The sequence below is a fragment of the Euprymna scolopes genome, chromosome 28, assembly GCF_053919585.1.
Source record: "Euprymna scolopes isolate OS-2025 chromosome 28, ASM5391958v1, whole genome shotgun sequence".
NCBI lineage: Eukaryota > Metazoa > Mollusca > Cephalopoda > Sepiida > Sepiolidae > Euprymna > Euprymna scolopes.
This window is the reverse complement of record NC_136509.1, coordinates 2549142-2565232: the sequence shown is the minus strand read 5'-3', so window position 1 is coordinate 2565232 and position 16091 is coordinate 2549142. Positions and strand designations below refer to the sequence as shown.

The window sequence follows — 16091 nt, the reverse complement described above, 5'->3', positions numbered from 1 at the left end:
TCTGTCAGAAGTTTTTATGAAACTACATGAAGTTTTAGTAAACGAATTTACTCAGATGAGTGATATATAATGTCCTGTGTTTCACGGCCTTCGCTTATGAAATAGTAAACGACACTAATGGATCCAAAATAATTATATAGAGGATTGAATTCAGATTCAGATTCCCTCATTGAGGAATGCAAATTAAAATGCAATATTGAAAATATAAAACAGATCAACTAAAATGAGCAAATGATTCGAGTAACAAAAATTATACTTTACTTTATTCATACGAATCATAATTTTCTTGGGATGCTTTTATTATGCAAATCGCTCCAAACAAGACAGGAGACCGCTTAATGTACGGAGCTATGAAATATCACTTCAAAGTCAAAAACATGCCAAGATATTTTATTTGGATATATTCCGACTCAGAAAGTCGAAATTCTTACCCCTTTGTCAGAAACATCGTTCATAGAATGTTAGGATTAAATGACAAAATATAAGCAGAGAGTTTCGTAATTTCTGACCGTGAAACAAAAATCTCATTTTATAGCACCCTTTTAAAAGCAATCGCATTCTTAACATTGATTACACTTTTATTATATTATTATTGATCTGTAAGGTTATTATTAAATCAAATTTGATAAATTAAATTTAATAATAAATTCCTAATAAACATGTTTCATGCCATAACTGGCCAGTTGTTGTGTCATGAGTTTTATTAACCGGTCACCATATCATGTTACATTAGCAACATCAAATAACATGGTGAGATAGAGTTTGATGCATTTTTAAACATTGTTTATGAAAATAGATTAAGCACACATCAATAGGTACTATCGAATAAGATGTTTGACATTACTATTTTTATATCGATAATCTGTTGCAAGTCCTTTTGTCCAAATAAAAATAAAATTTATGGTTTAATAGGAAAGGTTCAAAGAGGGGTACTGATAAGATAGTTATTAATGTGTTACTTGTTGTCTCTGTGTAGTCGCTGTGGTGATATGGCAGACATAGTTTATGCCTTCTTTTCTCGCCTGATAGCAATTTTATAATTTATAATATAACAGGAAAAAACTTCAACATTATCGCTCATTAACTCATGTTTCTTGATGTTTTAATATTTCATTCAACGCTGTAGGGTAATACATAGCTTCAAACTCATGTTTTTTGCGGATGCTAACGAGCACGAAGCTTCGAGATCTGTGGCTGAAATAGTCAGCTCATCTGCAACATAGGAAGACGTATTTCTCTTCTTCGCTTATATGTCTCTTCTGGCTTTCGACCTTAATACAATATTCTACTCCTGAGATCTAATAGAACCTTTTAGTTAATCTTATGTGGAAAAATTCAGGGAACAGGAAGAAACAAATAAATATGTGGAAATGTAATAGCAGAAAAGCTATCGTAACTCGGAGCTAAAATGAACAAAACGGAGTAAAATTTTCATAAATTAAATCACTCGCAAAGATCGAACATATTCTACAATGAACCTATGATTCTACAACAAATAAGTAAAATAATTTAGAGAGGGAACACACACACATCTATCTATCTATCTATCTATACTCCTATAAATTCATTGTTCTTTTTTGCGTATTGATATTCATATTAAAACCTCTCTTTTCTATTTATTTAAAAAGAAAATACAATTTTCTTATATATGGGGTTGGAATTGCATTCACTAGAAAAAGATCTAGCTAATTTACATATTCTTCTAAACATGCATTTTAATTAATTCCCTATTAGTTGTTTTTCGGTTTTCTTATGGGATGATCATCTTTAGTTAACTATTACGTGTAATTATATTCATGCAGATATTCTATATGATTTATATTTGCATAAGATTTGCGTAAAAAGCTCAAAGTAAACACAATATTGTTTCCATATATATTTATGTATACGTATATATTTTTGTTTAAACTATATATATATATATATATATATATAAGTGTATGTGTCTGTGTGTGTCTGTCTGTGTACATTTCCCTACGCAATAACTCTTTCAATTTTTAGTCTACAGACTCGAAATTTGATATACAGGGAACTGAGATTAGGGTAAATCTATGTAATCAGTGTTCGGCCAGAAATTTCGCTGTTAAAGGGTTAAAGTTTAACTATTTGACCTTTGAGAACTCTACCAAACTTCTCCGACAATTTGCGGTTTAAACTCGTGAAATTTAAGATATATGTTCATTGGGCATGGATCTAACTTAATAACTTGATTTGAGCCCAAAAGGATAAATGTTAAGGGGTCATAATACGGGTCAAAGTAAAAAGAATTGACTGTTCTTTTTTGTTTGTTTTTTTGGCTCAGCATACACCTCCAAACAAGTCCGGGCCCCAATATATATATATATATATATATATATATATATATATATATATATATATATATATATATATGAAATACAAGACTATATATCATGTATATCATATATGACTACAGTTTACTAGTTTTGATATATATATATATATATATATATTATATATATATATATTATATATATATATATATATATAAAAGTGAACGTGTCCGTGGGTGTGTGTGTCTGTGTACATTTTCCTACGCAATAACTCTTTCAATTTTCAGTCTATAAACTCGGAATTTGATATACAGGGTAATGAGATTTAGGCAAATCTTTGTGATCGATTTTCGGCCAGAAATTTGGCTGTTAAGGGGTCAAAGTTCAACGATTTTACCTTTGAGAACTCTACCAAACTCCTCCGACAATTTTGGATCTAAACACTTATACATACACCTGGGCTGAATTGCTAGTATATTGAATTGATAAAATTGGCATCCACTGATACATGTTCCGCTGTCACTAAGTCTTATCAGCGTGGTTGACTGCCACAGTATTTTAACTGAAGACCATCAAGACTGTAGTAGTATCGTGCGTTAATCCTTACATTAAGCAGTGTTCAATTTATATGAAATAAATTTATATTGTAATATATAAGTGTATTAAGCAGAGTTCAATTTATGTGAAATAAATTTATATTGTAATATATAAGTGTGTGAGTTTGTTCTGTTACACACATATTACGCAGTAAATAAAACTGATGCACACATCCATTTCAAATGTTTAGTAAAACTGAGAAATTAAAAAAAACAGATAATTACACGTAAATCGTTTGACATTATCCGACATTTATTTTTCTTTTTGCTTTTTGTACGGATTCACACGATTTACCCTTTTTCTTTTTTTCTTTTTTTTTTTGTAAACTTTGCATTTTGAGAACATTTCTATCCTGTGTAACGTTGCTGATCCAAATGTTTATTTCATATGAATATGAACATTAGTTCGAATACTGGCGAAGATTATTTTTCATACTAAAACAAGAAAGAATAATGAATTATATTAAGTTATAGCAAAGGCAAATCGTTATATAGACTTAAAATAATTTGCACCATCTTTAATGTGCATAACTTTTTTTGTCACAGCTTCACATAATCGGAGGTGGGTCTCTGGAACTCTCAGGAACAAATGTCGGACTCACAGCACAGAAGATCGAAGGAGACGGTAGTGGCCGATTAACAATTAAATCAAAACAATTCTTCAAGATTAACAACCAAAGAGAACGGATGCAATTTGGAGTATTGTCTCATCCATTTACAGATCTGACTCTGCCGGATGTGCTTGAGTGTCGACAAGTCGATGTGATTTTGAAAGGTGAGCTCGCGTTATTTTACTTCTTATTACATGCCTCGCTCTTTTGATCTTTATTATTCATGGTTTTCATCAATGACTTCCCTGATACTATTGTGTTTGAGATGGGTATATTTTGCTGGTTATCCCACACTATATTCACGACACGTGGGAGAAATTAACGCAGACATATTTAATGGCTGAATCCTCCGAAAATGGTCTCCAGTCTGGAATAGAAGGAGGATAACATGAACGGAAACGTTTAAAGTTATAAAGACAAAGCTACTTTCTTTTAACAAGTATAATAAATCATTTCTAACCATTAGTTACTATGGCTAAGAGAACTCTATCTTAAAGTTCATAATGCAAGCGTTTCGCCTGATAACTGTGGGTAACATCTGAGCTCCAATCTCTGGTACACCCCGCCAATCTTTCATGAAAAACCCCTGCCTAGCTGAAATCACTGTCAATAATGTTCCCCACTCTTTATCTGTGCCTAAATCAAAACGTAGACTCCATGAAAAAATCGTCTTTCTTTCTTTCGCTTGAGTGTTCCGGGTGAGTTCAAAGCCTGCTAGGGAGTCTTCTTTTGGTGGGGGAAAAAGCCCAAAGAAACCGTGTTGTTGTTGTGGTTTTAAGGTAAATAATATGAACTAGCAGCATCGCTCGGGAGTTTTTCTTTCATACATTTAACTATGCTGTTTGTTTGGAGTGTGATGTGTTTTTTTTTTAATTAAATTTAATTATAAACGTATTATTTGATCATTAAATTATGATTTACACCAAATTGTTTGGATGTTAATGGCTTTTCAGTCTTTAAAATATTTTAATGGATGAAGATTAGCAAAAGAAAATATTTTAATGGATGAAGATTGGCAAAAGAAAATATTTTAATGGATGAAGATTAGCAAAAGAAAATATTTTAATGGATGAAGATTAGCAAAAGAAAATATTTTAATGGATGAAGATTAGCAAAAGAAAATATTTTAATGGATGAAGATTAACAAAAGAAAATATTTTAATGGATGAAGATTAGCAAAAGAAAATATTTTAATGGATGAAGATTAGCAAAAGAAAATATTTTAATGGATGAAGATTAGCAAAAGAAAATATTGTAATGGATGAAGATTGGCAAAAGAAAATATTTTAATGGATGAAGATTAACAAAAGAAAATATTTTAATGGATGAAGATTAGCAAAAGAAAATATTTTAATGGATGAAGATTAGCAAAAGAAAATATTTTAATGGATGAAGATTAGCAAAAGAAAATATTTTAATGGATGAAGATTAGCAAAAGAAAATATTGTAATGGATGAAGATTGGCAAAAGAAAATATTTTAATGGATGAAGATTAACAAAAGAAAATATTTTAATGGATGAAGATTAGCAAAAGAAAATATTTTAATGGATGAAGATTAGCAAAAGAAAATATTTTAATGGATGAAGATTGGCAAAAGAAAATATTTTAATGGATGAAGATTAGCAAAACAAAATATTTTAATGGATGAAGATTAGCAAAAGAAAATATTGTAATGGATGAAGATTGGCAAAAGAAAATATTTTAATGGATGAAGATTGGTAAAAGAAAATATTTTAATGGATGAAGATTAGCAAAAGAAAATATTTTAAAACCAGACCTTCTGTTAAATTTATATATTTTACTTTTAATTTTTGAAATCCCTTGATATGTTGTTGTTGTTGTTGTTGTTGTTGTTCCACCATGTTCCGTACAACTCATCCTCTGGTATTTTAATTTTGTCCTTCGGGGCCCATAATGCAGTGGATAAAGACGTTTAGTCGCTATAGTTCAGATGAGCATTGTCTAAAGATTGGGGTTTCAATACTACCCAAGCAAGCCAAAGGACGAGTTGGCCAACACGTAGCGAGACAACAACTATGGAAGGCAGTAATTACTGGGGATAGAGTTAGGATATTCAGTATTCTTATCGTGTCGCGGTTTACCACCTGAAGAAGGCCAGTGGATTAGTTGCCGAACGGTGGTGCAACAATAACAACTATTGAGATAAGGATAAGATTAAACAAAAATTAATATTTAATAGCCACTAAGTAGTTCAATTCATTTTCGATGGTAGCATGTTCTCGTTCCGTCATTCATGATTTAGTAGAAGTCCTCGGTAATCAGCAGTTGTATTTTGCGTATCACTCACATTTTGGATAAAACCTTAAACCTTCAAAAGCGAAATATGTACGCCTGAATTTCACCAAGTCATTTATCCGTTACGCCAGGGGCTCTTATGGATAATTTTAGTAAGAAGTTTGAGAGTTTTAAATTTATTTAAAATATCTCAGGCAAAGCTCGCGTGGATTAAATAAATGTTTTCATTTGAAATTTGTGAAGATTCCCGAGTTCGAGAAAGAGATTCCCGATTTTTGACTTGATACAGCTGAAGAAGGTCGGAGGTTACATCGAGCGAAACGTTGAGCGAATAACCTCGAGATGAGAACAGTAGTCAGAATAATCCAACTAATACGAATTATCGATCCTCATCTCAATAAATCACATGATATTTTTTTTTTTTTAATCTGAAACAAATGTATTGACATTTTCGTTTTAAGGTAAATAACAAGTTTCAAGAATGTTTCGTATAAGCACTTTTATTGATATTACACACATGAAACCTTAGTCTCTTTCAAAGTAATATGCTCTGGCTGCAAGTCACTTCTACGGTTCCAACAACTTCTTGGAGACCGCATAGAAATCTTGTGTGAGTATCAATAATCCTCGTCACAGCCTCTTGCATCTCTTCAATGTCTCATAACGACAGCGTCTAAGGTTTACCTTGAGCTTAGAGAATTACGAAAAGTCATAGAGGGAAAAATCTGGGCTATAGGCAGACTAAGGAACCGTATGCTGCCCATCTTGATCAAATAGTATGTGCCAAGTATGGAGTTGTGGACTGTTGCATTCGCGCAAATCTTCCGTATCTTCAGTTCCTCACGAATAACTGTGTTTACAGTTCCCACATCCAACTGTGCAGTTCTTGTCTCTATAGACACACAACGATCTTTATTCATGAAATTCTTTATGTGCTCAATCAACTCTGACGTTCTGACTTCCTTACTCCTCACACAGCTCTCATCATCCCTCGCTGACTCCCTGTCTTACTTGAATCTTTTATGTCACTCAAAACTGAAAGTTTAAAACAGGGTGTTACTCTATATCATTCTTCTAACGTGTCCTCACACCCAGATTGAATTTTTGAAATTCACCAGCTGTGATATTCAGACTTTAGTAGGATGTATTCCAATTTCTGCTGAAGCTGTTTATTTGAACTTGAAATGATAAAAACTGGTCAATACTCCCATAAGATGTCTGGCAATAACATAGTAAATTTTCAAGAGTCTTCGATAATTTTCAATTCCAAACAAAAGAAGTCTGGCATTTCGTCGTAGATGTAATTAGTGGCATTGTTTGTGTATTTGTATTTTCAGATTTTTAAACGATGCTTTTATTTATTGTGATGTATTAAAGGTAAAGTTAAGCATTTTTGATCATTAAATAATCAGCTGCAGCAAGTTGTTTTAAAAATACAATTAGTTTTGATAAGTTTACACCTTTCTTGCTAAATTTATTGGATGTAAATATCTTTTAAAAATCTTAGACTTGGAATTTTAAAAAATGATTTTAGGTTTAAATTGACTTTTTTTTTATACTTTTTGTGCGTCTGCATTCTTCTAAAGTCTTGAATTGGCCATCAAAGGCTGTAAATGACAAAGCTCTCTCTGATTCTCTCTCCTCTGATCTCGGGTCTTGATAAGTGGTGACCACCTTGTAAAAAAAACAGTTATTCCATTTGATATTTCCTCGATTAAAAATGTTAAAATGATTTATTTGTTTACGGAGAAAGCGAAATATCTTTGGGCAGATTTTATTTTAATAAGTATATAAAATAGTTAAAATGGTTCATTCTTTTTGTTATTTTTTTATTCAATTTTCACTCTAAACAAAGCACAGTGCAACTTTGAAGTAGGGGGCTACTATTAGGGACATAAGTTGCAGGGATATTATGAAGGGAGACGAGTAGCAAAATGTCTGTTCACATTACACTTGAACTTCTGCATGTCAGTACAGTTGGGAAAGCAGAATCACGGAAGGGAACTCCAAAGTGTAGCAGTTCTGGAGAAAAAACAATTGGAGTAGAAGGCTTTCTTACACCTAGGGATCTTTACCGTGTAGAGGTGGGATTTGGCTGCTTGTCGGGTTTGTCAGGGGGGTTTACGTCGAGGGGGTACAAGTGCTTGTAGTTCGTCAGGGCATTCACCATTTAAATACTTGTAGAACCGGCAGAGGGATGCAAATTTTCGTCGATGGGACAGAGGCTGAAGCTAAAATGACAGCTCAGAACCTATCAGGTTGGCGACTCTATTTTGAACCCTGTCCAGGAGTAAGAGACTGATAGCTGAGTATCCAGCCCAAATGTGACAACAGTACTCCATACTCCTTACTTAGTAAGAATTGTATAAAGAAATCATTGCAAGAGTTCATCCAGAATTTTAAAGAATTAGCTTAGAATTGATCTTCTTGCAATATCACTATCAGTTTGGATCGGTGAAAGTCTACGGTTATTGTTGCAATCGATAAAGTTGCCGGTATTCTAACACCCACATTCGAAGATAAATATACGAAAACTAGATAAATAGGAAAACGTATTACAGCTAGTAAGTTTACGGTCACAACAACTTGAGAAGAGCAAGTTTTCACAAAAGCATTACAATAAAGAAGTAACTAAAGCAACCCCTATTGGCCACAGGAGAAACAAAAGTTATTTCATCGGCTGCCTCTAATGAAACCTTCATAAGCTTCAGATATCTCAGCTCAATAGATTAACACTTAATGGAATGGACTGCAAAACCTACAAGAATTCGTTTATGTTTCTGTTCCATGAATTAGCGACACGATATGATAATATAAGTTTAGGCTGAGTATAATTCTCCATCGTGTTTCAAATAATTCAAGTTACAAGTTAAAAATACTCTGCATACCATAGGGAACAAAATTTAATTATTTAAATACGGTCTACTCGATCTGCAATGATTTTATGTGCGGTAGATGAATTCGTTGCGTTTGTAGATATAAACTATTGTTGGAGAGCGATAAATAATGGCGTTCAATTTGAATCAATCAATTCCAATCTTGTGAGGAATTCTGTGGAAATGTCAGATTAAATTGGAAAAGTCGGAAAAGTTGGACAAACTTTTAAATAAGAAAAATTCGATCAAATCCGTATTTCATTACTATTTTTATTATTTATATTTTCTCTGCTTTTCTTTCTCTCCTTTTCTCTTTCAGTAATCACCTCCTGTTACTTATCATTTCTTTTATATAAATATTAGTGGCCTGGTAAAGCCACAGGGAAGACAATCAAGTAAAAAAATACCTAAGCAAAATTCATCCATATGCAGCAAAACTAAGGCTGACATGCCAGGACACTATATATACTAATGTAGGCATACTTCGGCATATTTTATTGACTTAAAAATGTAGGTTCTTGTGGTGTTAGTGTTTGAATAATTGACGAGGAAGAAACTGCAACAATTAAATAAATGTCTTAATAAAAATATTTAAAAAGGGATAATTGGACAATATCTTTGCTCACTGCTGGACTAGTCGTGACGACTATACTCTTCGCGTTTCTCTCTCTCTCTCTCTCTCTCTCTCTCTCTCTCTCTCTCTCTCTCTCTCTCTCCCTCTGACTCCTTTAGTAAAACGGTTCTCGTTACCCGGAAGTGACTTCATGTAAGGAAATGACGTCATGAAATAGTTCAGTATTCCCGGTAGTAACGGCGCGTCCTCAACACTTCCTTCCAAGCTTTTTGTTTGTAAAAGCAGTTAATACTGCTTACGTTTACTATCGACCATTAGTGGATCAAACGTCAAGTATGTTCATGCGGTTATTTCAGTTTAATCTACAGGATTTTCTTTTTGAAGTAACTAATCATTGCTCTCAATGTGAGGAGTCCAAACGTTGGATATATTTAGTTCAATTGAATTCCATTAAAAGAAGTGCAAATCGGAAGGCAGATTTTCGTTAAAAAAAAATCAGCTACTTTCGATTTCTGTGCACTTTTAACATTAGCTTTTAGTCATAAACTAATCAATATTCCATAAAATTTTAGATTTGTGTATTTTATAAAGAATTTTAAAAGGCATTTTACGAGTAAAATCACACGTTTAAAATATATATATACACTTGTGCCCGATATTATTCATACCCCCCCTTGAAAATTGAGTTTATTAGGTGTAACTTTGTAAGAATTTATTGTTTACGTCCATATTGATACATATTCTTAATAAACCTCTTCTGATCATTTTCGTCATTTTAAAATCTCGGGATACTTGTAATAAAAGAAATATACAGCTATTTATAAAATCTGCAATGTTCAAAAATAATCATACCCCCTTATTTTTTCAGTATTAATTGAGTTTCTGACTGCTTGTTTCCTATTTGATTCTTATTTTGAATGCTTTTATACAACCTTTGATTAATTTCATTTCGTTTTTTGCATTTTTCAGAAATTAAAATGATATCAACTGAAAACCAATAAAAGAATAAAAATTATTAGAATGGGGAAGAAAAAGAGCTTAGTAATGATCTTAGGACTAAAATTGTGAATTCACATAAGGATGGTTTAGGTTACAAGTCAATTTCCAAGAAATTTGAGGTCCCTACAGCAACAGTACAGAGCATCATCAAAAAATTCCAGAGCCACCACACAACAAACAACTTGATTGGTAGAGGAAGGAAAAGGAAACTGTCTGCTAGAGCCACCAGGAATATTGTAAGAAGCGTTAATGCAAATCCAACCACCACTACTAAGGACATTTTAGAAAATCTGGAGTCTTCTGGCATAAAAATATCAAGGCAAACATTGCAAAGGACTCTGCATGAAAATGGTCTGAAAGGAAGACCAAGAAGGACTCCATTGCACACCGGAAAACACCTTGCAGCACGTCTAAAGTTTGCTAGGACCCATGTGAATTCTCCAGAGCCGTTTTCTCAAGTATTTTGTGGACTGACGAAACAAAAATTGAATTGTTTGGCCATATGGATGCTTCTTACGTTTGGAGGAAGAAAGGAGAAGCTTACAACCCAAAGAACACCATACCCACGGTGAAACATGGTGGTGGTAGCCTAATGTTTTGGGGCTCCTTTTCGGCTAGTGGTCCAGGTAGTTTGGTCAAGATAGATGGAACCATGAAGAAGGAGCAATATTTGGAGATACTCCAGAAAAACATTAGACAGGATGCGGAGAAGCTCCATTTAGGACCAAACTAGGTCCTTCAACAGGATAATGATCCAAAACATACTGCCAAAATAGTCAAGAAATGGTTTGAGGATAATCAAATTAATGTTTTGGAATGGCCTAGCCAGAGTCCCGACCTGAACCCTATCGAAAACCTCTGGCACATATTGAAAACTGAGGTTAAAAAGCGGAAACCTAGAAATTTGAGGGATTTGGAGAACTGCATTGAAGAATGGTCAAAAATCAGTATTGATGCTTGTAAAAACCTTGTGGATAAATATCCAAAACGGTTACAGGTAGTTATTAAGAATAAAGGGCATGCTATTGACTATTAGTAAGAGAGGTATGAATAATTTTGAACTAGTGCCATTATTGTTTTTCTTTGTATAATGTTTCAAACTTGCATAATTTATTTATTTATTGAGTTTAAATTAAATGCTTATGCTTGATTTATTGTTTGAAATCCCTTTAATATTGTCTACCTTCTGGTTTGAGCAATATTCTTATAGAAATCTCAAAGATCCGAGGGGTATGAATAATATCGGGCACAAGTGTATATATATATATACACACACATATATATATATATAGATAGAGAGAGAGAAAGAGGGAGAGAGAGAGAATTTCAATATATACTAGCAGGGAGACCCGCCGTTGCCCGAGATGGAATGATGATCAACGAATACTTCACACTCCTATATTTTTATTGCCATTGAAATCCGTAAAATCGCCCGGGATGAAGCTTCACATATCTCCATGGAGTAACTTAGTCCATATTATATGTTCTATATTGCACTCTACAGAACCTGCTGTTTCTTTTATAAAATTATTTTATATATACTTTTTTCCAGTTAACAAAAAAAAAACACATTAAAAAATCTACGTGCAAGATTTGAACCTACAGTCCACGTCATTCAATAAAAATAAATAAATATATAAAATACGTTAATTTTCAAGACTCATAACATTCTTTGCATTTAATGAAAAAATTAAGAAATTTACGTGCGGAGTTTGAACCTACAGATCACGTCACACAAAATAAAATCGCGCTCAACTTACCAACAGAAGAATTTTCATGGCCTGTTGTTCTACTTTTTTTGCTAAGCGACGACATAGAAAAATGGCTTTACCGATTATAGATAAATTAAATTAACGGATTAGATTATCAGTTATCGGTAATTATTGGAGTAATCTGAGAAAAAACTTCCAGACTTATACACCAAAGTTTTGTAAATTTAAAGAAAATCTGTTTAGCCGTTTCGGAGTCTATAAGGAACGAACTCAGACACACATACATAGACAAAGTTGCATTTATATAATTGTCAAGATACACTCACAAATAATATATATATATATATATATATATATATATATATATATATATATATATATATGAGAGAGAGACAGGAGAATCCCAAAGATGAGGAAATTAAAACATAGAATATATATATATATATATATATATATATATATATATATAAATTTCAACAGACATTGTTAACGACAATAGAAAGCTTCTGTTTTAATACCTTTTTTTATTTTTTTCAATGTTTCGCATCTTTTTTGTATATATGTCAAACGTATGTATGGTCCAAGTATTTTGCCTGCGTTTTTTTTTTTAACTTTTAACTTTTCGCGTAATCATCTAGACATCTTCAGGAACGGTTGTGAAAGACTCAGATGGAAATATCGGAAGGTTTATTTAAATAGCAGTATGATTGCGAGTGGGGGTGCAGTTGGGTGTCAGTAGATCTTCTGGCGGAAGTTGGGGCGTTAGTACCTTGGGGAACGGGAGAACGTGCCAGTTCTAGGGTAAGTAGCAGGAAGGGGTTTTGTGTTAGGGGAAGGCATTATGTGAGGCATATATATATATATATATATATATATATATATATATATATATATATATATATATATATATATATATATACATACTGGTTGTATCGATTGGTTTCCTAGATGTAAATCCAGTGAAATTCGCAAATTATTAAAGAGTGATCAACGCAGGACAGAGCTGGTATATAGTTTGTTTATCATACAAGCATTATTGGTTTCGTATGTGCATGCATTTTATATGGAGTCACAATCAGACCAAAAAATAATTGATAAAAATTCAAAGATTATTTTTTGGTCTGATGAAGTTTTCTCTCTGAATTGGGACTCCACTAAAAAGGTATGCACATATGTAACGTGATAATGTTTATATAATAAAAAAACTCTCTCTCTCTCTCTCTCTCTCTCTCTCTATATATATATATATATATATATATATATATATATATGTATATATGTATGTATGTATATATATGTATATATATGTATATATGTATATATATATGTATATATGTATGTATATATATATGCATATATATGTATATATGTATGTATATATATGTATATATGTATATATGTATGTGTATATATGTATGTATGTATATATGTATATGTATATATATATATATATATATATATATATATATATATATACTTTGTTTTAGTTTTCTCACCTTTCCTTTTATTTGAAACCTTAATCTTGGAGATAAGTTTCAATTTTTCATCAAAGTTTATTCTTTTGAACAGCTTCACCTTCTATAATGTTTTGAGCGCATTGTCCTTCTTTTGTGGCATCTCTTTAACATTTGGACCCAATAGATAAACGTATGTTTATTTCAATTTGTATTGAGATGAACATTCTAACTTCTCTTCTTACCACTCCCACCTTTCGTGTATTTCGCTTAAACTCCCCCATAGCTCTTTATTAACTGTTTCTGCCTATACATCTCTCTCTCTTTATGTCTCTCTCTCTTTCTCTCTAGATTTATCCATCTATCAATCTATCTATCTCTACTAAAATTTTCCTTACTGCAGTTTTCTAATTCCGTCGCTCTTCCTTCTCATTCCTTTTCGCTTCTAACATTTGTTCATTCCAAGTATTACTCTTTAAAGCGGACATATTTACTGCTGCTGCTGTTTTACCGATTACCCTCCCCTTCCCCCAATATTTTCTTATCTACCAGACCTTCACTCACCAAGTCTTTGAAAAGAAGGAACTCCGATAAAATACTAGACATTTTAATGACATTTTTGGAGATTTCCATCGATTTTGCTCGCAATGACAACATTCGTTAGAAAGATGATTTGTTATAGAAAGACATAATCACCGAACGACATCTTATTCGACATGAAAAGTAAAGAAAATATTCAGGCAACGATTTTCTCCAATGGTAAAGATTTTGTCATCTTCTGAATTATATTTGAGTGGAAAGAACTAGTTTAATAAAATGTATTTCTTACCGATTTCCGCATTGCATTAAAGATTCAGTTAGAGAATTACAAATAGAATTTCCTTTCTTTGGAAATACGGACGAATCGGACGAATTAAATGCCAGGAATAAATTGATTGTCAAGGATTCATCAGGAATTACTTATCGAAATGATTCGAAAATGGTTCTCGTTTTGTAGCGTTTTTTTTTTTTTACATTTTTCTCATTTACACAAACTTTTACTTTCTTGGTCCCCCCTCTCTCTCTCTCCCTCTCTTTCTTTCTCCAACTCTATCTAATCTTGATTCACGTTTCTTTCCTATCAGTTAATGTCTGTCAGTTGCCATCCTAACTCACGCTCTAAGGTTCCATTTATTCATCTACTCAGTTTTCTTTTATTATTTCTACTCCCACTCTCTCTTACTTATTTCTTATTATTTACTACCGCCAATTTTTCATATATCTATCTCTATCTTTCATTATATATATCTAATTTATAAAACTCACTTTGTCAGTTGGTCTGTCTCCATCTTTTCAAACTCTTTCTCTTCAAGAACTAAAAGTCGCAGAGCAGCGCTAGAGGCCTCAAATGATTGGTTTTTTATTGGTCTTTATCCACATGGAATAGTTTACAATGGTCAAAAATGGTCAAAATAAAAAAATCGTTCTAAATTCATCTTAGTTTATTTTTAATCAGTTCATATGCGTGTCATGTTGGTACAGTGGTAACGTCACCAGCTTTGAATGCTACGGTTTTGCTTTAGGTTTCGATTGTAGCTGATGGCACCCAAATACTTTTTTTTTACTTTTAGAATCACGGCTCTATTATAGAGAGCGGAGGAAATCGTATATAGTGGTTGTAGTTGTCGAGTGTTTTTTTTTTTTTTGAAAATTTGGCGAGGGGGAACTATAGATTGGAGTTGATTACTTGCCATTCAAATAACTATAGAGGAGAGACAACCGCACAACGTCTCTACTGTGGGAAAGACGTTGCAGGGAAGAGAAAAGGGAATTATTTTCTAGGTTTCTGTTGTGGAGACGCCCACTAATTACCATACGTGGATGAACAAGATATAGATAAAGGTATCAAGTCAGCAAGACCGGAGAGCTGTGTTCGAACGCCGGATAGGCAACACGCATGTGCTGGTTGCTCCATGAAAGACTTTAACACGCCCTCTGCCGGAAAATCTTACAACCGCACCTTTGTAAATATGTATTTTATTTTTGTCTTAATATATTTGTTTTACCTTTACTTTCTGCGTTCGTGTTGTTATTGATACAGACACAACAGTTTCAAAGCCGGTTTTGAACTCTATCAAGACTGGATAGGGCGCGCCGAGCAGCTGTTGCCCACATGTGGTGACAATATTCTTTTAAGGGAGTACCTGGCTCTTATACAGATAGGGGATTTCATTGTCAGTGAGATACCTACTGGAGTGGTAGAATGATCCAACACTTTTTTCAGCGATCTTTGCAACAGATTTGTGAAAAAGAACATTAGTAATGAAAATAAAAATTGAATAAATTACATTATTTTATTATCCATCAAATATTCAAACAAGGAATACATTTTTTTAAGTTCTTAACTCATGGATTTTCATAGATGAGCCGTTTTCTATCAAATAATAGCAATAACAAAAAACACTGCATCACACTAATTTTGCAAAGTATATAAAAGCATTTTTGTAAATTTAAAATATGCCAAATAATAAAAAAATATACCCGAGGAATCTTTTAATAATATAACTGTGCCTTTTTTAATAATATAACTGCGCCTTTTTTAATAATATAACTGTGCCTTTTTTTCAGGGCTATTATAAGTACTTGCCTGTGTTTGGTCTTCCGGCGATTGTGTCAAAGTATTTTCATGTTTTTTTTCATTATACGAGTTGGCTCTAAGCCAACTCGTATAATGTTAATTTC

At 32.7% G+C, this 16091-nt stretch overlaps 1 protein-coding gene across 1 annotated transcript in view; it reads left to right on the top strand.

Moving 5' to 3' along the window:
- LOC145249431 (uncharacterized) overlaps window positions 1-16091 on the top strand; it is a 911941-nt gene that overhangs the window by 394610 nt on the left and 501240 nt on the right. The window contains exon 49 of the mRNA XM_080110989.1: window positions 3434-3662. Coding sequence (XP_079967115.1) covers window positions 3434-3662 — 229 coding nt within the window. The remainder of the gene's footprint in view (window positions 1-3433; window positions 3663-16091) is intronic.